Source organism: Lactuca serriola, chromosome 1 (assembly GCF_051521515.1).
Source record: "Lactuca serriola cultivar US96UC23 chromosome 1, Lser_US96UC23_V15, whole genome shotgun sequence".
NCBI classification, from domain to species: Eukaryota; Viridiplantae; Streptophyta; class Magnoliopsida; order Asterales; family Asteraceae; genus Lactuca; species Lactuca serriola.
Window position 1 is genome coordinate 142,391,870 of NC_136408.1, and position 25,136 is coordinate 142,417,005.

A 25,136-nucleotide genomic window follows, 5' to 3' on the forward strand; every position below is an offset into this window, starting at 1 on the left:
GCATTAAGTTCGAGCCGGTGTCCCGAGGGGGACTAGGTCAGACTCGCCTCCTGTCTTCTGAAGGACAGAGCGAGGGATTGGTGGAAAGAGATCGGTCATGCTTTGGGAGATGATGCCGCGTTGGACGCGATGACATGGAGTGATTTTTCAGCCAGGTTCAGGGTTGAGTTCTCACCGACTATTAAGGTGCAGCAATTGGCATGAGAGTTTCAGGATTTGACACAAACCACTGAGACTGTGGCGGAGATCACCGCAAAGTTCAGGGAGAGGGCTCTTCTTGTACCGCAGTATGTCGCGGATGAGGAGATGAAGAAGGCCCGATACCACGAGATGCTAAGGAGTGACATTAGGGAGTTTGTGAGCAGTTCCGGCTACAAGACGCTGGAGGACATGATCTCACGGGCCAGGGAGAGAGAGATCGATTTGGAGCAGATCCGGAAGAGGAAGTCGGATGAGGTTTAGAGAGCCACAGGATCAGGCAAAAGGCCCAAGGGGTCGGATTCGAGATCGAGGGATTATCAAGACCGCAACCAATGCGGGAAGTATGGCAGGACGCACGGGGGTGCTTGCAGGAGTGGGAGTGGTGGTGAGTCTGGCTGCTTCAAGTGCGGTCGGACGGGTCATTTTAGCCGAGATTGTACTGCGACCACCACCAAGGATCCGACCTGATATGTTTTCACTGCAGTTAGTGGGCCCATAAGAAGGCCCAGTGTCCCAGTTTGCTTTCAGCAGGATGGGTGATGACACCTTCCCCTACAACTTTGAGGATCATTGATGGTTGTCAGGGCCGAGTAGAGGCGCCTGCGGTAGGAGGCAGGGCTTTTCAGATGACTACCATGGAGGCGCGAGCAACGCCGGACGTAGCAGGTGCGTATCTTTTATTTCCTTGTTGATTTGTATTCATGATTATATTGTTATGGTTCTTTATCGTTATTGGTACGAGTATTTTAGAATAGGGTGGCCTGCTTGTGAGTAAGATATATGCCATCTGTATGTCGTGGATATTAAAATGGTAGTTTGGGGTTGTGCCCTATGGAAGCAGGTTACCTAGGATGCAGTAACTATAGCATGCTTATATGGGACTTGGTGGTGTTCTGCTAGATTCAGTAAGGTGTTATTGGGTGATGGATCAGTTGGATCCCTAGCTATGGCAAGCTCGGTTCTCCAGCAGATTGATTGCGGTATAGCAAAAAAGATCGGAAATGCTTCTCAAGCATTGAGTAGTGGGGTAGGCAGGATCAAAGTGGGGGAGAACCCTCCGAGTGTACAAGGGTAAGAGCACGCAGATCCAGAATGAATACACAACCTCTGAGAAGGAAAAGAAGTAGCACAATGATTGATGGATTGAGGAGTTCAGCGTTGGGAGTTTGAGAGAATTCCCAACAGTTAGTTCATGTAATCAACATGGTTAGTATCAGGTTGGGAATTCGGGTTGGAGGATCGCCTGTAGGACTCGAAAGAGTTGGAATGAGGATCTTGAGAACGGTTAGCATGGGATGCTTTCATGATATTGGCCAGTAGCAGAGATAGCATGTAGAGCAGGGTAGAGCGGCGGGAGAGCCGCAACATTTTTCAAGCAGCGAGTTAGTGGTGGGAGGTGTTGTAAGACTACGGGTAAGCAGTAGCATTCCCTAGCAGCTTAGTTAGCTAGTGATCAAGGTGGGGATCAAGGATGAGTAAGTGGATGAGAATAGTATGGAGCTTTCCTGCATAGCCCTAGAGAGGTAGGACCTTGGGAAAGGCCGCTCCAGGATGTAGATGGGTGAGACCCGTGGGCGAGGCCCGTATGAGAGTAGCAGTATAGGTGAGACCTGAGGTCAGGGTTGCTCAGTAGTATAGTCGAGTGAGACCCGTGGGCGAGGCCCGTGAGTTTTAGTAGCACAGGTGGGACCTGGTAAGGACCTTAAGGTCGAGTTAGGGGGATCGGGGATCCCAGAATTTGTAACGCCAGAGTGGCAGTGTTAAGGGGGCAGTATTAGATAGCCTAAGTTTCTTCGGAAGTCGCTGGGAGCGACTAGGAGTTTGTGTTGGGGCTAGCGACCGGTGGGAGCCGGTAATCCAAATATTGATAGATCAGTAAGGACCAAGGTGGTCTCGGTTCATCCGGAAGGCAGATAAGGGACAGTAGAGATTTTCAGTCAGTGGCAGTGATGGTAAGCAGTCTATGGTGGAATTCAGTTAGTTGATCGAGGGGTGCTCAGCACTAAGTTATAGTAGTAAGAAGTGTCCAGCGGACACTGGCGGTAAAGACCCGTACAGGAAGTAGCGGGGGGGGGGGGGGGGTAATGGAGTTGGTGATGGATAGGACCTTCACAGTGACAAAGGAAGTAGGTGGTTATGGAACGTTGCCTTGGAAAGGCAAGAAATCGCACAGGGAAAGAAATGGGTGAACCCCTAGGGTGTTCAGCATAAGTACTTGGGGAGTATCAGAAGATTTGTCAATTAAGTAAGTTGTGTTCCCAAAATGTTCAGGGTTAGTGATGACCCAGGATTTTTATTTGCAAGGATTAATGATAGTCAAAATGGTCATGCGAAAGGCCAAAAGAGGTAGCCAGCGGGTGTTAGGTTTCCCAGACAGAGTGTTGGGGGCAGATCATAGGTCAGTTGGCCATAGTGAACTTCGAGGACAAAGTTTAGAAGTTTAGTTCAAGTGGGGGGAGTTATAACACTTAAAAATCAGAAAGGCCAAGAAAGGAAAGAAAACCCTAAGTCAAAGGATCAACTCGTCGAGTCCAGGGAGGAACTCGACGTGTCGGAGCGGGATCCGGGGGATCGATTAAGTAACCGACTCGGCGAGTCGGCAAAGAGGACTCGGCGAGTCCAGTCTGAAGAGGAAAACCCTAAATTCGGGACTTGGTGCCCTATTTAAACATCTCATTCTCTTCCCTAGGGTTCCTTTATAGTCTCTCTCACCCAGAATACCAAACCCTAGCCACCATATCCATTTTTGAGCAAGATCTAGCCTTGGTGAAGTGATTGGAAGCTTGGAAGAGAAGGAGGTTCATAGTGGTGCAAGAGGAAGCCTTAGATACACAGTTGGTGTGGTTTTTCAGATCCCTTGAGGAAATAAGCTGACCGTGTTGCATTTAGATCTATCTTATGGTTGAGATTTGGGCATTTTTGGGTATGGAGGAGGTTATTTCGTGTTTGGAGTAGATCTGAGGTTGCTACCTCAGATCTAGGCTATTAAGGATCCCGAAAGCCATAAAGTTTATGCCAATAAGTTGTTGATGAAGCCCTTTGGTCACAAAACCTAGCCCTAGAGTGTTTTAAGCCTATATCTCTTTGGTTTCACATAAACTTTGCAACTTTACGTGAGGAATAGACTTGGGAAAGGTGGATCTATAAGTTGGAGCCCCTGCATGGCGAGTCAAGTCACGAAACCCCAAACCCTTCGAGTTAAGACTCGGGTCAGTGAGTTGAGTGGGAACTCAGCGATTTGGACAGGACAGGACTCGAAAATCGATAGACTCGGCGAGTCGAGTCGCGAATGAAAGAATTCTTAGCGTATGAACTCGACGAGTCAGTAGGCAGACTCGGCGAGTAGGGTTGACCTGGAAGGTTGACTTTGACCAAGACTTTGACTTTGACCAGAGTGGAATTAGTTGACTATCAGAGGACAGTTAGACTAAGTGTTATATTGATATTGGTAGCTCGAGGAGCTACTGGAGCAGCAGTTTAGAGAGAGTTGTTAGTCAGCGGCCAGAGGGATTTCCAACAAGTTCAGCAGTACCAGGTGATTTTCCCTTTGTGTTGATGGGTCTAATGTTGGGTTTTGAGCAATCTAACACTTCCTAAGTGTGCATGCAACCCTAATAAACCTTGGATCTATGTTTGTCTAAATACATGCAAAATAATAATTTTCCAAGGTTCATAACCTATCTAACATGGCATGGGGTACTTTTAAACATAAAAGAATTAGATGAGATCACATACCTTTTGATGATGAGTTCAATTCCTAAGGAGTTTGAGGGCCAAGCACCAATAGTGTGAATGCCTCAAATGGAATCACAAATCACCACAAACTCTTGGAAAACTTTGAGAGAGTGTATACACACTTATAAAATCGGTCACACACAAAACACACACACTAGTGCCACTAGTGGCTATTTCATGCAACATAAGCATGCTTATATAGTGTACATGATTAGGGTGAAACCCTAATAACCCATGACCTTTCCTTTTCCAAGGATCCATGGGTTAAAAGCTCCATGGATCATCCATGGACTTCCATACAAGCCTAGCCCATTAACAAATGAGTGTTAGCCCACAGTATATAAAACCAATAGCCCACAATCTAATTAGTCTTCCTTTTAATCTCTAAATTAATTCATAATTAATTTAAGACCAAGACTAATTAAATAACATGACTTCATATTAATATATTATAACTTACAATATATTAATAAATATATGTGTATAACTCTCATAAAATTATCCATAAATAGTTTGGATGAAATGCAACCCAAATGGACCATGTCGGGTCGGGTCAAGTATATACCAAATAAGTTATGGACTTAGACACCTTATCCAACAGACTCCCACTTGGATAAGTCTAATAACTATATTTGCGTATGTTACTTCAGGAACCAACCAACAATCGTAGCTCTCGAAAACTCTGTTGAACTATGAAGCGCCATTTTAGATAAGTGATCATATACTCCTCTGTTCTCATGATATCAGCCGGACAAATACATGGAACAATGTCGTACTTGTTGTCCAGCAGTTTGTTTCTCAATTTCCGATTTGTTTGACAAAGAACTTAATCGAACACATCAAATTTAGTTCTGACCGGCCGGTACATAGGTCACAACAAAATCATCGAGGGGCCCAGATATCGCTTCTATTTCTAGAAGGAACAGATAAACTTCGACTCATATGCTTGTTCTACTACTTGTTGAATTGTACACAAAGGCACGTTTTATAACATCAAGTTACTGATGCGTTTACGTGCAATCAATGCACAACCAACGCATAGGTAACAACTCATATCTCTAGGTTTGAAGATTTATATGATATTACCGTCTCACGATCACTCGAGATAAATTCCATGAAGTGATACAAGTGAGCGTGGGTTTATTCCAATACTCATAACTTATGAGCACTCATGAATGTTGTAGCAACCATTGCTATGACTAAACCCATTTAGCCATCTACAAACTCGATTCATTACAGTCTTGATTCATACCTACTTCCAACATATGAACGACTGTGGAGTGTTTAAATAACTTAGTCATTCGGAAAGAATAACCAAGCTATTTTGGAAGTCAAAACATGCAAAGTGAAACACAATAATAATCGAATCCAATATGGTCTCAGAACCCTTCTAAATATAAATAGAACCACCTTTTATTTATCACCATATTGATTACACATTATTCATTGTATAATGTTTCAAACAATCAACTTAAGACTTGAATAAAAAACAACAGTCGTCCCATGCTCCCAGCATGTACACTTTGTTTTTCTAAACAATAGTTATGCCATGCTCCAAGTATGCACACTATGTTTGTCTATGATCCTTACATTGTGATGTAGATCAATTGAACATGATTCCAATGATACTCATTTCACAATCCCAAATCCTTATTGTAAATGTGAGAATCCCCGATTCCTATCATTTACCAAAAAATCTGTTAGATTTTAAACTTTTATGCAATGTTCCTCTTGTAATGATTATGCACAAAGTCACCAAAAACTTTGTCACCAGTCATTACAGAGTATTCCAAAGAAGGTCAACTTCTATGGAACGGAAGTCTCATATTCAAAGTACATTGCTTTGAACATCCTTCTTGCATTAAGGTTTTCTAATCTTACATAGATTGAATAACTTCCACCTATGGAGACATTTCCATAGTCCCATTCTGACTATCACTTCCGAACAAGAGTTACTTCTTTTCAGAATATGTCAATACGGTCCTTTCCGACAACTTACATCATACTTCCAACTTTCCCTGAGCAACCAATCTTTGGCGAACCTCATATTTGTCCTCGACAATTGCTTAATCACTTTAGTCATATCCAATTCTAAACTTTTCCCTTCTCAATGCCTTAAGCATTTGGAAAATTTAGAAAAGATGAATATTATAGCACATGCAATCGATCCTATATCCGAAGCATATGGGACATGATTCATGATGTTTGACATAAAGACATGATACTAGACAATTCTTTTGCTACAATATTTTTTTTATTTGCCATGTTTTCAAAATTTAACTATGAAGAGGGATGCCGTAATCATAATCAAATTTTGAAAACGCAATATATATATATATATATATATATATATATATATATATATATATATATATATATATATATATAGAATTTCTTCAAGTTGAACCATTCCAACATAAAATTCATATATATATATATTCTTGACTAAAGATGATTAAAATCTCAATCTAAGCTTTAGAATTGAAATGAAGTATAATTTCCTCTCCCTTAATTATAGCAAAACAACTTTTCAACCCCTGCAACTTCACGAATTGAAACTTTATTTTCTATAATTAACATCGCTAACTTGCAACACTAAACGTAATAATCATGCTCCCACTAACATGATGATTATCATCATAACACTTATGCTCCCACTAGCTCTGACATATTTCCAGAAATCTGCTGGACTTCTGAAATTTAGATTTATACACCCTTTCTTAGATAGCTCACATGTGTGTCTAAACAATTTTCAGAACTATGAAAAGGGATGTCGTAATCATAGTCTCAATTGCTTAGGCATTTTCCATTTCTCACAAGTCCATGTTAGTGTGCCGGTTAACCACACGTGCTCCACTAACGACTTTTGAAAATGCATATAACACAATTGATATCTACGCAAAATCTACTTAGTGAAAGCGTTTCCTCACCATCATTTTCATGAATCGGAGAGAAACCTTATGACACTTAGATTTTATAGTTTATGAGTTCCTATCCATGTGAATTTGTCAAAACCATAATCACAAGATAAGGTTAGTGACAAATTGAGCCTTACATGGATTAAACTTGTTCAATCTTAGTTTCTTGTCACCTTGGTAGCACAAGGCCCACCAATGCTTCCAAGTTGAACTCTGATAACTCACATGCAAATTCAACTTATTTGAAGTAGGTACAGAAACAAGAATTATGTCAACACGATAGGTTGCAAACCTTAAGTTGTGTGCTAGTGATAAATTACAGGTTTTACTCTTGATTAAATCTTGAAACTCTTTCAGGATCTTTAAGGCTCCCACTGTCCCCTTGACATATAAGTTTCCCCAGTCAAGAACCATTCCTTGACAAAACGAATATTCAAGGGACAATGCGGATTCTTATCAAGACTAACACTTCACACAATTGGTCTTAGTTGGTCTTTGTCTCATCCAAGACATCACAACTTACAAATCTCAAATGTACAAGAGTAGAAAACATTTTACTCTTACATTTGACTAGTGTTAATAAATCTTCCTTTATGTCACTCAAAGTTACAATCTTGAAGTATGACTCTAAGAATTGTTTTGGAACGAAGTATGACTCATCTTCTCGATCTTAACCAATCCAACAATTCATGACCTCTCTTCTTAGCCATAACAATGCACTAAGACGTCCTTAGAGTATGAATTTGTGATATGGTTTCATAATCATTAAGATGATCATGAAATACGATACTAAAGTACTCTCCCATCCTTTCAGATTTGAGAAACTTTTATCTTTCTGCCTAATTTGATTCTTCTCATTTGTTTTGTCATACATTGTAACCTTTCCAATGTTACAGAATTATACTTAACCTTATAAGTATAATCATATTTACTAATCTTTAGTAAATCATGACAAATCAATCTTTGTGGTGGACCTTGACCAGCGCACACCCAGTGTACCTAATTCCTTAGTCCTTCAATTGACTCACATATACATGTGATCAAAGAATTAGTCTTGGTTCTCAAAGATGAAAATTCCCATTCATCATACAATACAACTTGTATGATTCCAAGTTTTTGTCCAATTGAAACTTGGGTGATGAAAAACTTTCTTCATTTGGTAAATTCAGACACTACCACAAATGAAGGAATCAAATCCACTTTCCAATATTGCTATTACTGGAAACATATAAGCAACAATTTTCCACAGATGCCATTGTAAGGATATTTTTAAAATAAATAAAATTAAAACCCCTTTTTTTCTTTTATTTTAAAACTTTGTGGAAAAACTTATCCTTACAATCCACATGAAAACCTTGTTGTTATCTATTCATAAGCAATATATTATAACTCTTAAGCAACAGCTCAAAATTCTGATTGCCGAACCATGCGATCGAAACCCACCTTTGCAATCAGAATCAACATATACTTACTTTAAGCTTCCTATCTTTTCTTTGATTCTTAAAAAACATCAACATGTGACCCATTCACATTATGTAATAAGAATCTCCAAATAGAAACTTAATAGAGTTAGTCAGTGGACTTTAATTGAAGTAGAGTCAAACTTTTTGACTTGATCAATCTTATGATCTTTCAGGTAAATATGGCAGCTTCGCAATCAGTGTCCCTTCCTTTGGCAACAAAACACATGGACCCTTTGGTAATGGCACATGAGACTATCTCAGACTTAGCCTTTCTCTTTACCATTTGGTCAACCGAGTTGACTATGGCCGATCCCTTTCCATTGGGAAGAAAAATCTTTTTCCTAGATATCCAATGCTACCATTGTCAATGTCCATTTAAGACTTGGGAAGTTGTTCTTTTAATCAAATTTGCTTTACTGGTGTTCCAAATCATTGCTGATTCCACAACACCAAGCAAATAGATAATATCATTAAGGGTTATGTCATAGTCTGCCTCATAGTAGTCCCAAAGAGACTCACTATGTTACTAAGAAAGTGATTGAACATCCAACTTTCACGGGACTTTGACACCCAACTCTCCCGGCTTGTCAATATGTGACTTTATCTCCAAGATGTGAGCACACATAGACTACGCTTTCCAATAGGGATTGAGTGACTTTAAACTTTTCAAGAACTTGTGGGTGAGGGAGAATAATTGGAGGAGGTGGAGGAAGTGAAGCATGATGTTGAGGGACACCATCTTCAAGAGATTTGGGAAGATCATAGTTGTCTGAACCAGACATCTATAATGGGAGAAAATCAAGTTAGTTGATTCAAAGTCCTTAATATAACACCCAATATGAAATATTAAGGCTAGGCCCCAACACAATATTTTATAATTTGGAAGAGGGATGCCGTAATCCAAGCTATAAAATATTTAAAGGTAGGCGAATGACGATTCACCAATTTCCACCATGAAAAACGAAATAATTTATTAGGTTTTAATTGGATTTGAAATTCCTAGATCTTTTGAGATTCATTGAACTTTTCAATGGCATGTTTCAATCTCGAGTGTGCCCTTTCAAATTATGTGACTGGGATACCGAGGATCACAAAACAAGGTGTGAATAACCATACCAATTCACTTGGTACCCTTAATATTATCACCTAATCAATGTGCCAGTTAACCACACACGCTCCATTGATCTATGACAAACATTAAGTCACCCTTCGTGATCCTTACTAGTCCAAGTTAGTGTGCCGGTTAACCACACACGCTCCACCAACGACTTGGTAAGGTACAAAGTGTGAATTCCATGGGCTAGCACCAAATTCACATTTTTCCTAAAGTAACTAAGATTGGGAATTAAATAAAATATATTTAGTTACTTTATAATAATCATTATACTTTTAATGAGAATTTAAAGTCATTGTCCTACCCGTTCGGCTAACGACCCTCCACCGATCAAGCAAGCGGTGGGTGAGAGTGGACATCCATTAAGTCGCCATTTTATAGGCAACAACCTTATACCCACCTTATAGACCGGCTTCGTGAATGAGGCCTACTAACGGTAAAACGACTTGTTCTTATACATATATATAATAATTAACCATTAATCTTATAATAGTATAAGGGTTGAATTTTAACTTTTAAAATTCTAAGTGTTGGAATTAAAGTTTATTAAAGTTTGTGAAACTTTTCCAAATTCCAAAACTTGAGGGCAAGTTTTGAAACTATTCAAAACTAATTAATTCCATGATTTATGTGTTTAAAGTAGTTTTAATCCAAAAACTCTTCAAGTTCCATAACTTGAGGATAAGTTATGGAAGACTTTAAACTAATAAAAGAATTACCTTTTCTTTATTTTATAACTTATGGAATTAATTAAGGTTACACTTTATTTATATATTTATTAATGAAGTGACTCTTGAACCTCCATAACTTAAGGACAAGACTCTTCATCTTTTTGTAACCATCCAAAACTTTTCATTTCATAACTTATGAATTAAAGGTTCATAAAAATGAAGACTCTTCATTTTCATGTAACTTATGTGTTTTAAGTGTGTGTTAAAGAAAAGTGACCTTTGGATATCCATAACTTGAGGACAAATTATGGACTCCATTAAAACACATAAATGATCAAGAATTAATCCTAAACAATTCAGTAAATAATTCCTATCATCTTCTAAATTCATAAGAACATAAACATGATCATCAAAATTTCAAGAATTATATGAACACATAAAATCATGGAATTTTGATTATAACTTTGAAATTGGTCCACCATCATCATTACCACATCAAAAACAGGTTTTATGAGTCCAAAACAGTTTAAGGTAATGATTCTAGACCAATTCCAGCACCAAAACCCGAAGATATGTTGTCTGGGGGTCCAACTCGTCGAGTGCATGAACCAACTAGCCGAGTTGGATGAGTTTTGCCTTGGACTCGTCGAGTCCCTTCATGGACTCAGCGAGTCAGCTGTGCAGACAGCATAAAATCTTCGATTTTCAGCAATTTGCATCAAGTATTCAAACAAGCAAGCCTAGGCTCTGATACCACTGTTGGGTTTTAAGCAATCTAACACTTCCTAAGTGTGCATGCAACCCTAATAAACCTTGGATCTATGTTTGTCTAAATACATGCAAAATAATAATTTTCCAAGGTTCATAACCTATCCAACATGGCATGGGGTACTTTTAAACATAAAAGAATTAGATGAGATTACATACCTTTTGATGATGAGTTCAATTCCTAAGGAGTTTGAAGGCCAAGCACCAATAGTGTGAATGCCTCAAATGGAATCACAAATCACCACAAACTCTTGGAAAACTTTGAGAGAGTGTATACACACTTATAAAATCGTTCACACACAAAACACACTCACTAGTGCCACTAGTGGCTATTTCATGCAACATAAGCATGCTTATATAGTGTACATGATTAGGGTGAAACCCTAATAACCCATGACCTTTCCTTTTCCAAGGATCCATGGGTTAAAAGCTCCATGGATCATCCATGGACTTCCATACAAGCCTAGCCCATTAACAAATGAGTGTTAGCCCACACTATATAAAACCAATAGCCCACAATCTAACTAGTCTTCCTTTTAATCTCTAAATTAATTCATAATTAATTTAAGACCAAGACTAATTAAATAACATGACTTCATATTAATATATTATAACTTACAATATATTAATAAACATATGTGTATAACTCTCATAAAATTATCCATAAATAGTTTGGATGAAATGCAACCCAAATGGACCATGCCGGGTCGGGTCAAGTATTTACCAAATAAGTTATGGACTTAGACACCTTATCCAACATCTAAGGCCACAATGTCAGCCCATGTAGTTACGAGTAGGAAGACACGGGGGTTAGCCCTAGGCACTGTATGCTAGTATGATATATGGGACCAAGGTCCATTGATAGCGGGCGGGTGCCCAGGAATGGTTTGCATGATTGAGTATACTTGTTGTCTGTGTGATACTTGTATGAGCTTGGTAGGGAGGTGAGTACGGGCGAGGTCCTGTATCTCACCAACAGCAGAGTGTAGATGGGGTTCCATATCTCAGTAGTAGCAGAGTAAGGGCGAGGCCCAAGTTAGGAAAAGAGTGAGTGTAGGTGGGCCCGTATCTCACCACCAGTAGGAGCATGGACGGGGTTCCATGACTCAACAGTAGCAGGACAGGGGCGAGGCTCAAGATAGGTGAGGCCTTAGAACAGGATACAGTAGTATTGTTTAGCTTATGTGCTGTGATATGTTATGTGTTAGTAGACGTTAGCGGGCGAGGCCCAGTGACAAGCAAGGCCTAAGCGAAACAGATCTGTATCCGAGCGAGGCTCGAAGCCAGGCGGGGCCTGGAGCAGGCGGGGCCTTGTGTAGCGGGCGAGGCCCGAGGTAGAGGGCGTGGCCCGAGGTAGAGGGCGTGGCCCAATACTCTTGGTTTGCGATCTTGTGTTTGGTATGTGGTAGGTTGGGGAAATCACTAAGCTTTGTGCTTACGGTTTTCAGTTTTGGTTTCAGGTACTTCCAGTAGCGGAGGGAAGAGCTCGGGGTGATCGCATGGCACACACCATAGATTTTACAGCCTGAGAATGTTTTGCTCTGATAATGAAAATATGTTATGGAAATGATACTTTGAATTCATGTTATGACTTATGATATGTTTTTATGAATATGGCTTTGGTAATGATTTAAAGAAAATTTTTGGTACGTATTTTTGGGATGTTACAATGACACAATCAATTAAAACGATTAAGTGATGGGATGAAAGATGAATTATTGAAGTGAGGTCGTTTGCAAAGTTGCAACTGCAACAAAATTGGTTTTGGTTTCGGTTTGGGTTCCATAATAACCCTACTTTTTATTTAATATTTATTTTTAATATATACCCAACTCCTTCACGGCTTTTCCCTACTTCTCTCTCTCAGCGACTAACTAACACCACAACAAATGACGAATGACAATGGCACAATCAATTAAGCCAATTAAGTTATGGGATGGAAGATGAATTGTTGAAGTGAGGTGGTTTGCAAAACTGCAACTGCAACATCTCCATCTCTTTTGATTTTATCTCGACAATCAAATCACAGGTGCATCTCTATACAATACACACATTTTCATTTTTTATTTCAGCTTTGTGTTCAAATCGACACTTTACATTTCTTTTTGAAGCTTAGGGTTCAAATATGTTTCCAATTTTCAGCTTAATGTTAGCTTCTGTTAGCCATACTAATAGACATTAATTGCGGTACTTAGAAGCAGAATGATTAAATTATCGATAAAAAGAAAGGCAAATGCTCGAATGTTCATGCTTCTGTTTTTGAAACCGTTAGATTATTGTTTTTATATTTTGATTTTGGGTTTTGATTGGTTTGCTCTTGGTATTGGGTTGATGAGTTCCATTTTTTAACTAAAAGTCTAAAGTTAGCCAAACATTTTTTAATTTATTGGTTTTTTTTTTAAATCAATAAGTTATTAAGGTTGCGTTTAGTTACGGAAAAACAATTTTCATTTTTCATTTTTTGTTTTCCCTTTTCTATTTTCGTTTACCGTTTTCATTTTACATTGAAAAATTTAGAAAACGCATTTAGTTAAACTTATGCGGTGACGATAGCGGGTCGGTGGTGGTGGTGATGACAGGCGATGGTGGTGGCGGCGGCAATTGTGTCAGTGGTGGTGATGGCGGTGGTAGTGGTGGTGGTGGTGCTAGTGATGGGTTAGTGGTGGTGGTGATGGTGATGGTGATGGTAGGTCGGTGATTGTGGTGGTGGTGTTGGGTGGGTGGGGGTGCGAGTGTGTGTTTGTATGTGTGTTTGTGAGGGTAGGTGTGGGTTTGTGTGGGTGTGGGTGTGTGTGTCTATGAGGGTGGGGGTGGGGGTAGGGGTGGGTTTATATGTGTGTGGGTGTGTGTGTCTGTGAGGGTGGGGGTGGGGGTAGGTGTGGGTTTGTGTGTGTGTATGTGCGTGTGTTTGTGGGGGTGTGGTGGGTATGTGTGTGAGTGTATTTGTGTGTGTGTGGGTGCATTGGTGGGTATGTATGTGTGTGTGTTTGTGGGTGGGTGGGTGTATGTGTGGGTATGTATGTGTGTGTGTGTTTGTAGGTGAGTGTGTGTATGGGTATGTATGTGTGTGTGTGTTTGTGGGTGAGTGTGGGTGTGGGTGTGGGTATGTATGTGTGTGTGTGTGTTTGTGGGTTGGTGTGTGTGTGTGTGCGGGTGTGTGTGTGGGGGGAGGGGTGGGGTGGGTGGGTATGTATGTGTGTGTGTTTGTGGGTTGGTGTGTGTATGCGTACGGGTGGGTGTGTGGGTGGGGGTGTTAAGGTGGTGGTAGGTAGAGGTGGATGGGGTGGGAGTGGGTATATGTTTATATTTTAAAAAAAAATTGGAATTAGAAAAATGTGGAAAACAATGATTATCAGTTTTCAAAAAATTTCCAACTTCTTTGTAATTTTAGAAAACGGAAAATTTTCATTTTCCGTGAAAAATTTAGAAAAATAGACGAACTAAACGCGTTTTCAAAATTCTCATTTTTTTTGAAATTTTTTTCCGAAAAACGGCTCATTTTTTTGCAGCTAAACGCACCCTAAACCATTTAAAAAAAACACTAAACAACCATATTTCTCAAATAAAAAAAAATCTTTTTATTTTTATTTATTTTTTATTGGATTTATTGGCGGCCATTAACCCACGTTTTAACGTAAAAAAAAAAAGCTTATGAGAATTGAGAAGCCGCAACCAACTCATGTGGCGGACATCAATCGGAAACCGCCATTCGCCAAATAAAACTTGAACACGAAATCAATGGCCAATTCATCCCCAATGTTCCTCCTAAGAACCTCTTTCTTTCACGCTTTCACAATCACCACTACCAAACCCTTCTCTAATTCCATCATTTCCCCTTTCAAACCCCACCAATTTCACATCAAATCAACCAAGGTTAGTACATTTCATCACTTCCCCAATCTCCTGCCATCAAAACATTCCAATTTCACATTCTTACTGATCCAGAAGTAGAAACTCTTTGAATATCGTAAAATTCTGCTAATTAATGTATGCGATTGATGTTTTCAGATGGAAAGAAGTGAAATTACAGCGGAAATAGAAGTGGGTAAGAGCGGAAAGAAGAAGATATTCGTATCGGGAGCCACCGGAAAAACTGGGAAGAGAATCGTCGAGCAATTACTGGCAAAGGGTTTTGCCGTGAAGGCTGGTGTGCGTGATGCCGAGAAGGCTAAAACAATCTTTCCAAATCTCAATCAAGATCTTCAAATCGTAAGTGTTTAATAAACATCAATATCCCAAATGAGCGAAATTGAACATGATTTTTCTAAGTTCAGGTGAAAGCAGATGTCACAGAAGGTTCAGAGAAGTTAGCGGAAGCCATTGGAGATGATTCAGATGCTGTCGTATGTGCTACTGGCTTTCAATATTCATGGGACTTATTGGCTCCATGGAAGGTCAGTTCTTTGTCAATGGTGTTCCCAATCTATTAGGGTTTATTTAGCTTCTTTCTGTTGCATTTCATTCTATCAATATTTAATTGTTAGGTTTGTTGGTTGAGTTGGATTTGTAATTAGTTAAAGTTAGTTGAATCTAAAATTTTAAATGCTAGGGTTTAGTAATCTGAAGACTTTTAGCTTTAGTTAAAGTTTGTTGGAAATTGAATTGGTAATTCCTATTTGTCTCTAGTTAATAATTATTAAATATTTTAATCAGATAATTATTATATTGTAAATTTCTTGGTTGAATTAATTATTTATTTATACAATCAAAGTACATTGCTATGATGGTTTTTCAGGTTGATTATTATGGGACAGTGAACCTAGTTGAAGCATGTCGGAAGCTCGGTGTGACTAAATTTGTGCTTGTGAGTTCAATATTGGTCAACGGTGCGGCAATGGGTCAATTGCTTAATCCAGCTTATGTATTCCTAAATGCATTTGGGCTTGTTTTGGTAGCCAAACTTCAAGCTGAGCAATACATACGAAAATCCGGTATCAATTACACGATCATAAGACCAGGAGGCTTAAAAAATGACCCGCCAAATGGCAACGTTGTCATGGAACCAGAGGTTATTTACGTCTTTTGCACATCCTATCTCTTTCTTGAAAATTCGGTTATTTATAAACGACTCGATTCGAAAAGATTTCTAAGGCTATTTTTAAATGAAGAGGATGAGGGGGACATTTTTGTCTTTCGCATAGACGAGAGATCAAGAACAAGTCTCTCTCCCATTTTTTGGCAGGATAAAAAAAAAATACAATTTTTGTCTTAATGACATGTCCTCGACCGGAGAGCAGAGACTGATGTCATTAAGACAAAAATTGTATTTTTTTTATCCTGCCAAAAAATGGGAGAGAGACTTGTTCTTGATCTCTCGTCTATGCGAAAGACAAAACTGTCCCCATCCTCATCATAAAAGATAGCCCTAGAAAATAGGGTTGAACATGTGAATCAAACGTACGGTTTTTGACTTTAGGAAAAACAAACAGTCGGATTTTTTAGTTTCTAGTCTTATTTTTATTTATTTATTTGGTTTTCATCAAACATGCTACTAAATTTTAATTAAAAAAGAAGTAATGTAGTAAAAATAATACATGACAATGTAACCGCATACTAGTTATTTTAATTTTCTATGAAACCTTTAATTGAATTTATGTCAAATGTGCATGCTAAATTTGAGTATTTTGACCTAACAAGTGAAAGTCTGTGTAGGATACGCTATCTGAAGGATCGATATCTAGAGACCAGGTAGCTGAAGTTGCGGTTGAGGCATTGCTTCAACCGCAATCTTCTTACAAAGTCGTGGAGATAGTTGCTCGAACTGAAGCTCCTAAAAAGTCGTTTGAGGAACTTTTCAGTTCCATTAAAGAGCGATAATTTATTTATCGTACTATAATATATTTTGTATGTTATTCTATACGGTCATTTGTACCTAACTCATAATTCGGTAAAAATGGGCTTTCATGTCATTTCCTAAAAAAGATTGTTTTTTTTCTTTAGACTATTTAGGACAACTAGTCTATGTGCATACATATATATGGGGTGGTCATGTATACATGACATGACAGCATATGACAAAGATAAAATATAACAGACGATCTTGTATTGTTGTTTGTTTGGTGTATATTAAAACACACATTAGATTGGGACTCGATTATAACATAACAAAGTACTACATAATTATGCAAAATAGATATAGAAGTTATAAGACCTATTTATGTAACACTTCAATAATTAAAACGAAATAAATTTTTGTCAAATTGCAAAATGTAGAAAGCAATTGTCAAATTTGAAGGCAGCAACACAACATTCGTTTTCAAGTGTTTAAATGGGCTCCTGTAAAGAGAAACGATTTTCTTTGAAGGGTGTTTAAATCAAAGGGAAATGTAGTTTTTTCTCCTATTAGATGATGATATGATATTGGAGCAAAACTGAGAGATGGTGAATCTACCCTCTACCCTTCTTAATAAAAGAGTAAATCTTCCTCCTCCATTAGCCACGTGTCATCAAATCGCCACGTGTCACTGTATTTAAATGATGACAACTGTCGGCTTAACAGAGGTCTTGCTCCATTTGTTTTACAATTCAAAATTTAAATTTAAATATGGTATTACAATTACGTAAAAGCTGTCCAGCTAATAATCCGACATTTAATAAGGAAATTTACATTCGTATATACATATTCCAGCAATCAATTCTGTAATTAAAGTGATAATGATATTATCTCTTAATATTATCTAGATTTGGGACGATTTTCTTATACTTAATATACAAATATATACCTGCAATACGAATTGAAAAACACGGTTCGTCGTTATCTTCGGCCTTCTCCTTCTTCCTCTTTGAACTCTCGGCTTTGGCTTCAACTTCAAAACCTCAGGTATGTTTTTTTATCTATATTTCTTCATTCATGTTTCTTCTTCCATCTGTTTCTATCATCTGTTTCTATCTTCTTCCATCTGTTTCTATCATCAGTTTATTAGTATATGTATTAGTCCTGTATTATTTTCTGTACATCTAGAAATCGGTTCTCTTTCATGCATTATGTTTTGTTTTTTTGCACTCTATTTTTCGATTGTCAATCACAACTTCACATCCCATTGCTTTAAAATAAAATACACTACACGCAATTTTACAATATACTTTTTGGCTAGGAGAATGTAACAAAATAATTAAAGAGGAAAGCAAACAGTGGCTTAATTATAGATAATAATTGATTGTATTATCAAGTAAGAGATGAACTATACAAAAGTGGACTATGGAGGATGTATAATACATCCTCTGATAACATATTAGACTTCAATTTGTCAATCCATCCTAGTCTGAGATTTTGTGCATTGGCAATCTACTTGTAGCCTTTGAACTAAAAATATCATTTTTGATGTCTACTGTTGTGATCAACCTGCCATGAGTTCATAATTGGATAGATTTTTCAAGGTATAATATCCTAATAAGAAAAAAAAAGTTATAATGCTAGAAATGGATATGTTTTCCAAAGTGCAATGTTGTAATAGAAAGAAATGAATTTTGATGCTAAAATAGTCAAATAAATGAAAGTATATTGGTATGTTTATGTGTATCACGCTTTGGTTTATTTTCTTTTTAGTCAGAAGAGTATTTTAAAATTTTGCCTAACAACTATTAATATTTATCTTAATTATTTTATACATTTAATTATTGATATTAGAATAGAATAACACTGGTCAAAAATAAATCTCTTTTTTTTTGTCATTTTCTCGTAATGGGAAATAACCTGAAATTAATATATTTAACTTAATGACAGTCCATGTAGCATTTTTGGAAGTGGGTGTGAGTTTTAGCAAGGGGCATTTTGGGAACAAAATTTAAAATCCACATATTCTTCACAGGATAATATTATGGAACTTAATTTTTGTTAAAAAAATGGAGTTGTGAGGCATAAAAGATACAAATCTCACTTCCAAAAGTGAATGATGGGCATTTTGTCAATAAATAAAAGTTAAACTGGAATCCAAAGAATAGTTGTTTTCAAGCATATTTTATTGAAATTCCCATTTTATGAATACTTTTTGAGTCATAAGAACACAAATCTCACTTTTAAAGTAAACCAGGGTCATTTTCGTCACAAAATCAAAGTTAAATCGGTATCCAAAGAATGGTTGTTTCTATAAATTTCACAAGTATATTATCAATATCTCTCATGGTTATTCGTACGAATAACAATCTGCATTTAACCTGTACCAGTTCTAATTCTTTGAGGACTAATAATGAATCGGCATACACGTCATTTCTAATCTTATGGAACTGTAAAGTTTCATTTTATTTTAGTATAAAAGCTTAAACTTTACACCTTGATTTGGTTAACTCCTTTCCTTATATGAATTTGTACTAAAATACCCTAATTTTTAGCAATTTCGAAATTCAAAAATTAAACTTATACTTGCTAAAAGTTTTGAAACTACCTCGTGCTTTATTTCACAACCAGCCTTCCACGATCACTGATCTTGCTGTCTCCATTCGTCGTTTCAAAGTTCTTGATTTTTGGTCGTCTCCCAAGTCCCAACTCCTCACCTCCGTTCACATCCATACGACGTCGTTAGCCCGTCATCAGAACCTACTTAATAACACCATACGACGTGTGTTTCGCTTCTCCTGCATTTCATTCACTATTCCGTAAAACTTTCTCCCCTCTTTAGGTGTAGCTTCATTTCTTTGTGCTTACTTGGTTATGTGTAGAAGCAATTAAATAGTTGTAGGTAGTGTGTAAACGATAACTCTTTACCTATTTTCGAACTAGACATAAATCTGTATCTGAGAAATGTAGATGCAGCAAATGTGGCTTCTGGTGCCGGAATTGGGAATTTTGTGTAAGTTGATAACTAGGGCTTCTAATTTGTTTCAATAATATGCGATTTATGTTACTGAACAGGTACAGGGGGTGGGACATAGGAGTCGTGGGTCTTATAATGGGATTTCTATTACTTTAATTTTTTTACTTAATAGAAACATCACTTTTATGTATTTCAATCAGACAATAAAATCTGATTTTTTACCAACAAAAACAATATATTAAAATTAAAAAATTGTATACTTATATTTATTGTATTCATCAGATTTTATAAATACTATTTTTTAAATATAGGTATTTGAAAAAATATATATTTTTTAATCATGTGCACTATGATATTGATATATGTATTTGCATGTACTTATTGTAATTCATCATATTAAATAATTATGTTATACAGATTCATAAAATAGTTCATTTACTGCACAATTTTTTCACACTTTTGAGAACAGTAATTATTTCATATACTTTTTGTTAAATATTTCAACCAAGTTTTAAATTTCTTTGCCGTTATATATTTTTACAATATTAACTACATTTATACTTATTTGTAGCCAATATCATCACTCATCGTCAAGATATAAACTCTTCAAATAAAGTCACATCTGTTTCTTCTCACAAGGAACACATTAACTCTGAAAACTTTCCTCGATATAATTCTTCAAACTTTCAATCTCCTGCAAATATAAATTGTAGGACTTCACTATCCAATATATCAAATGGTATATATAACTTTTTTTGTTATTATACATACAATATTCTTTTCCATTACAATAATTATATGAATCATAAGTTATAATTTTTTTTTCAGCTTTTTTTTATCAATCAACATAATGGTCGAACACCGTTATCAAATCACAGACAATACTCTGCATTTTGTAATCCAATGCAATCTCCGGAAAATATAAATTGTAGGACTCCACTATCAAATATATCAAATGGTATGCATAACTCTTTTGTAATTGTACATTCAATATTATTATCCATTACAATAATTATATAAATCATAAGTTATAATTTTTTTTCCAGCTTTTTTTAGCAGTCAGCATAATGGTCGAACATCGTTATCAAATAACAGACAATACTCTGCATTTTGTAATCCCATGCAATCTCTGCAAATATCAATTGTAGGACTCCACTATCCAATATATCAAATGGTATGCATAACTCTTTTGTTATTATACATATAATATTCTTTTTTATTACAATAATTATATGAATCATAATATCAGTCAATATGTTGTTCAACCCACACATATAGGTATGCAAAAAAAATCATCACAAATAGTATGACAATTCTTACATGACTTATATTGCTAAGAAACATTGATCAAAAAAATGGCTTATGTAATGGCACTAGACTACAGGTGATCTCTTTGGGCAAACGTGTTATTGAAGCAGTTATCATATCTGGAAGTAATATTGGGAATCGGACCTTTATTCCAAGAATGTACTTAACACCATCTGAAAAAAAAAATCTCATTCAAATTCCAAAAAAGACAGTTTCCATTAGCCGTTTGTTTTGCAATGACAATCAACAAGAGTCAAGGACAGTCTTTATCTAAGGTTGGTTTGTTTCTCAAAGATCCGGTTTTTACACATGGCCAATTATATGTTGCTTTATCTAGAGTTAAAAGTAGAGAAAGATTAAAATTGTTAATTTTAGATAAGGATGGTAGACCTACAAAAAACTTCTAATGTTGTGTATAAAGAAGTTTTTATAAATTTGTAAGTAGTTTCTAGAATATTATTTCTTATAACGTCTTTTTTTTTTTTATTATTTTTAATAAAACTTTATTGTTAATTTTTAGTTGTAATTTTGTATTTTTTTTCATATTTTTTTTATTTCAAATACTTAATTTTCTTCTTTGCCATATATCAATTATAATTTATTCCACTCGTGCTTGTTTTATTTTTATAATTTATTTAACATTTCATTATACAAAATCAATTTTTTATTAATTAAAAGCTAATAAATGACTAATATATATTGAAAAATAATTTTACATATTTATTTGAATCAACAATTATAATTTTACATAAATAAAAACATAAATCTCTTAATTAATACTCTATTTAAAATAATTCATTAATAATTATAAGTTTTTACTATAAAAATTCAATTATTTTGCCAAACCGTGGTTTCCACGGGCTATAACCTAGTTCGGTTATAAACACGTGTCCCTGCGTTTTCTCTTTATTAGTTGGTGTGACGCTATGGCTAATTAAAAAAGGAAAAAAAATCTTTTCGGAATTATGATGATTTTGCTTCTGGTTGATTTGAGTCTTTTTCACATGTTCCATTTTGTCTCAATCACACCATGAAGCCCACACAGTTTTCATTTATGATACTTACATTATATTCCTTCCGTCTCAAAATTATTGTCCACAAACAAAAAAAATACACAGATTAAGAAAACATTAATTATCACTAACTTTATACAATAACATGAAACTTTTGTGATTACTTTGTATTTAATATTTCATTAAATGATTAGTTGGTTAACTATTAATGATGAAATATTTTGATAAAAATATTATTTATTTTTAGAAGTGAACTATTATTTTAGTACAAATCAAAAAGTAAAAATCGACCATAATTTTGAGATGGAGAAAGTTTGACTATTTTTCTAATGTATGGATGCTAATTTACTATTTTTATATTGGTGTTGTTCTTATAGTTTATTAAAATCCATGTTGTTTTTAGTGTAAATTATATTATTGCAACTTTTATTAATGGCACCTCATTGGTTTGGTGTCTAGTCGCTATTCTAATAAAAGAATAAGTTTATTATTTTTTTGTCATGTGTCATTGTATTAGGTCCCCTAATTAATGTCATGTTATTTGTCAAGATTTTCCATTTCAAATTTTAAAATTTTTATTTTAATTACATTAAATTAATAACATTAAAATAAACATTAAAACAACATTAATAAAAGTTATAAAGTCTCGTATTTATTTAAATAAACGATTATAATTTTATATAACTAAAAAATATCTTTTAATTAACAATTTAATTAAAATAATTCATTAATAATTTTGATTTTTTTACTATGAAAATCTAACTAGTTTTATAACAGTGGTTCCACGAGTTATAAACTAGTGCTTTAATATATGTAAAAATAAAGAGTGAATTGAATGGTATTACCTTTTATTTAATACATACAGGTTAATTGGTTAATCGTGTGTTTTGAATCAATATTTAATAGCTATTTAAATGTTTGTTTTGAGTTTCTATAATCAATAGTTTAATACTTAATGGTTAAAATGGTTGTTCATTATTTGATGTGAGGAATATATAAAATGAAAGAAAATTTTGAAAATCGGGTTGACTCATGACTCGTTCACCCCATTCACTTCACACTCACTAGATCAACTAAAAACTGGATTTTAAAACATGTGTTTGATTGGAATTGAAGACCTTTATTGTTTTTTGCTCAGAGTTCTTCCCCTTATATGTTCTTTGAGCATTCATGTGTTGGATTGGTGTTGTTTTCTTCTCATAGTTATCTATTCTTTGTATTGGTGTCCAGATTCCCAGTGGCTTTTTAATTTTTTAATTTGTTGTTTATCTTTCTAAAAATAGATTTAAAACAAAAATTATTTAAAAGACAAAATCTTCAAACAGTCAAAAAGCCAAAGAAATTCAAAATATTTAAACATCAATGTTATAATTTGGTAACAATTTTTTTTCTATAAAACATCATTGTCTTTAAAATGTATTATCATAAGTTACGTAAATGAAACAATGTGTTACAAAAAAAAAACAAAACAAAAAAAAAACATTATTATTTTAATGATATTTTATGAACAAAAATAAACAGTTCGATATTTTTACGATATTGATTTAATTAATAACAAATGGTTTGTTGGTAACTTGTGATTCGTTTTTGGCCTAGTGTCCACTCTCATCCTACATGCCTAGAATCCCACTCATGTTGTGGACTCCAAAATTAGTCATTTAAGCATATACAAACTATCACAAAATGGCCGTCTGTGCATATATGGATTCCAAATTTGGTAGTTTTCTTCTCATAGTTGTCCATACCCATTCAGATTCTTTAACTCTTGGCTTCTTGACCCGAGCTTCTGCAATATAATCATAGACGGCTGGTGCATAAACCCAAATGACTCTAGGTTATCCCTTTTCCCACTATCCTTAGTAGCAAACAAGCTTAAACATTTGAAGGAAGTAATCAAAACTTAGAGAAAAAAAATACATCAATGCCTCAAATAGAGTTGAGATCCAAGAACTCTCAAAGAAGATTGATGAAATTGACATCATTGCTGAATCAGAGTTAATCAATGAAGCCACATTGGCGGTCAGGAGAGATGCACAACAAAAAATTATGATTATTAAATCTTCTCGCCTGCTTGATCTCAAATAAAAATCAAGGTCAAAATGGGATCTTGAGGGTGAAGAAAACATGGGATTCTTTCACGGATCAATCAACAAGAATATGAGATCTCAACGTATAAATGGGATAAAAATCAATGGCCTATGGGTGACGGACCCAGAAAAATAAAACACGAAGCAGTGAAATTCTTTTCTTCTAAGTTCACAGAGCAGAATAAAACAAGACCGGTTTTCCTCAGTAACAAATTTCGTAGATTGTCAATCTTTGAAAGCGAAAACCTTGAAGCTCCTATCTCCTACGATGAAGTGAAAAATGCAATTTTTTACTGTGGTTCAGTGTCACAACTAGGAATTTTGATGCCTTGTAAACATTGAATAATGATAACAAATGTGAACCAACAATGTGAAAGCATGTAGGATGCTTATTCAATAACAACAGAATTTCAATCAAACACTTCATACAAGCACTGCAAATAGTCAACAAAGAATTGGAAACCCTAGAAATCCCGGTTTAAGTCCATTCTGGACTAGGATTTCCTTATTGGGCCCAATGGGCCAATAAGCTTCCAATTTGACTATCTTGGGCTTAGAACTCTTAAATGGGCTCTAATTGGACCCACTTCCATATATTTTAAATATTTTGGGCCATATTGGGCCTAGAATGAAATAAAAACCTAAATGAACCTTATTGGGCCATAATTAACCTAATTAGCCCTAATAGGCCATAAAAATCATTTCTTGATTTACTTTGGGCCAAAAGCTATCTAATTGAACCATAATGTGGGCTTAAGCACACAAGGCCCAATTTTCTTTCTTCCTTTCACCTTCTCTCGGACCAACTACACTAAATGGAGAGGAAGAGTTGACTTTTAAGGTTGCCACCTCATTAATACACCACATACTTCCATGCATGGACCAACATGCATCTAAGATAGTAACCTAAACTCTTTCTCTTCTTCTTCTTGATTCTCGGCCGAGAGGAGACACCCACACACACTCACAAAATTCATTCCAACTCTTTCCAAATTCTCTCAAGAACACTTGCACTCATTCTTCAAAATTTCGAGATTTAGAGCTTTTCAAGGAGTTTCTTCCACAAAAATCATCATTCAAGATAAGTTGGTGCTTAAATCTATGATCT

General features: G+C 35.7%; 1 protein-coding gene across 1 annotated transcript; it reads left to right on the forward strand.

The window, feature by feature from the left end:
* The first annotated feature begins 14,515 nt into the window (after positions 1-14,515).
* LOC145099492 (NAD(P)-binding Rossmann-fold superfamily protein) lies at positions 14,516-16,959 on the forward strand. The gene is made up of 5 exons (XM_079037061.1): positions 14,516-14,743; positions 14,879-15,079; positions 15,145-15,264; positions 15,606-15,878; positions 16,523-16,959. Exons 1-5 carry the CDS (start codon positions 14,609-14,611, stop codon positions 16,685-16,687), a joined length of 894 nt encoding a protein of 297 aa, XP_078893187.1. The 5' UTR covers positions 14,516-14,608; the 3' UTR covers positions 16,688-16,959.
* The last annotated feature ends 8,177 nt before the right edge of the window (positions 16,960-25,136 follow it).

Bases quoted from the DNA above. Each gene is read 5' to 3' on its own strand.
- LOC145099492 (XM_079037061.1), top strand. From the start codon at position 14,609: ATGGCCAATTCATCCCCAATGTTCCTCCTAAGAACCTCTTTCTTTCAC. The intron at 15,080-15,144 runs GTAAGTGTTTAA...TTCTAAGTTCAG, and splicing joins TCAATCAAGATCTTCAAATC to GTGAAAGCAGATGTCACAGA. The intron at 15,879-16,522 runs GTTATTTACGTC...AAGTCTGTGTAG, and splicing joins ACGTTGTCATGGAACCAGAG to GATACGCTATCTGAAGGATC.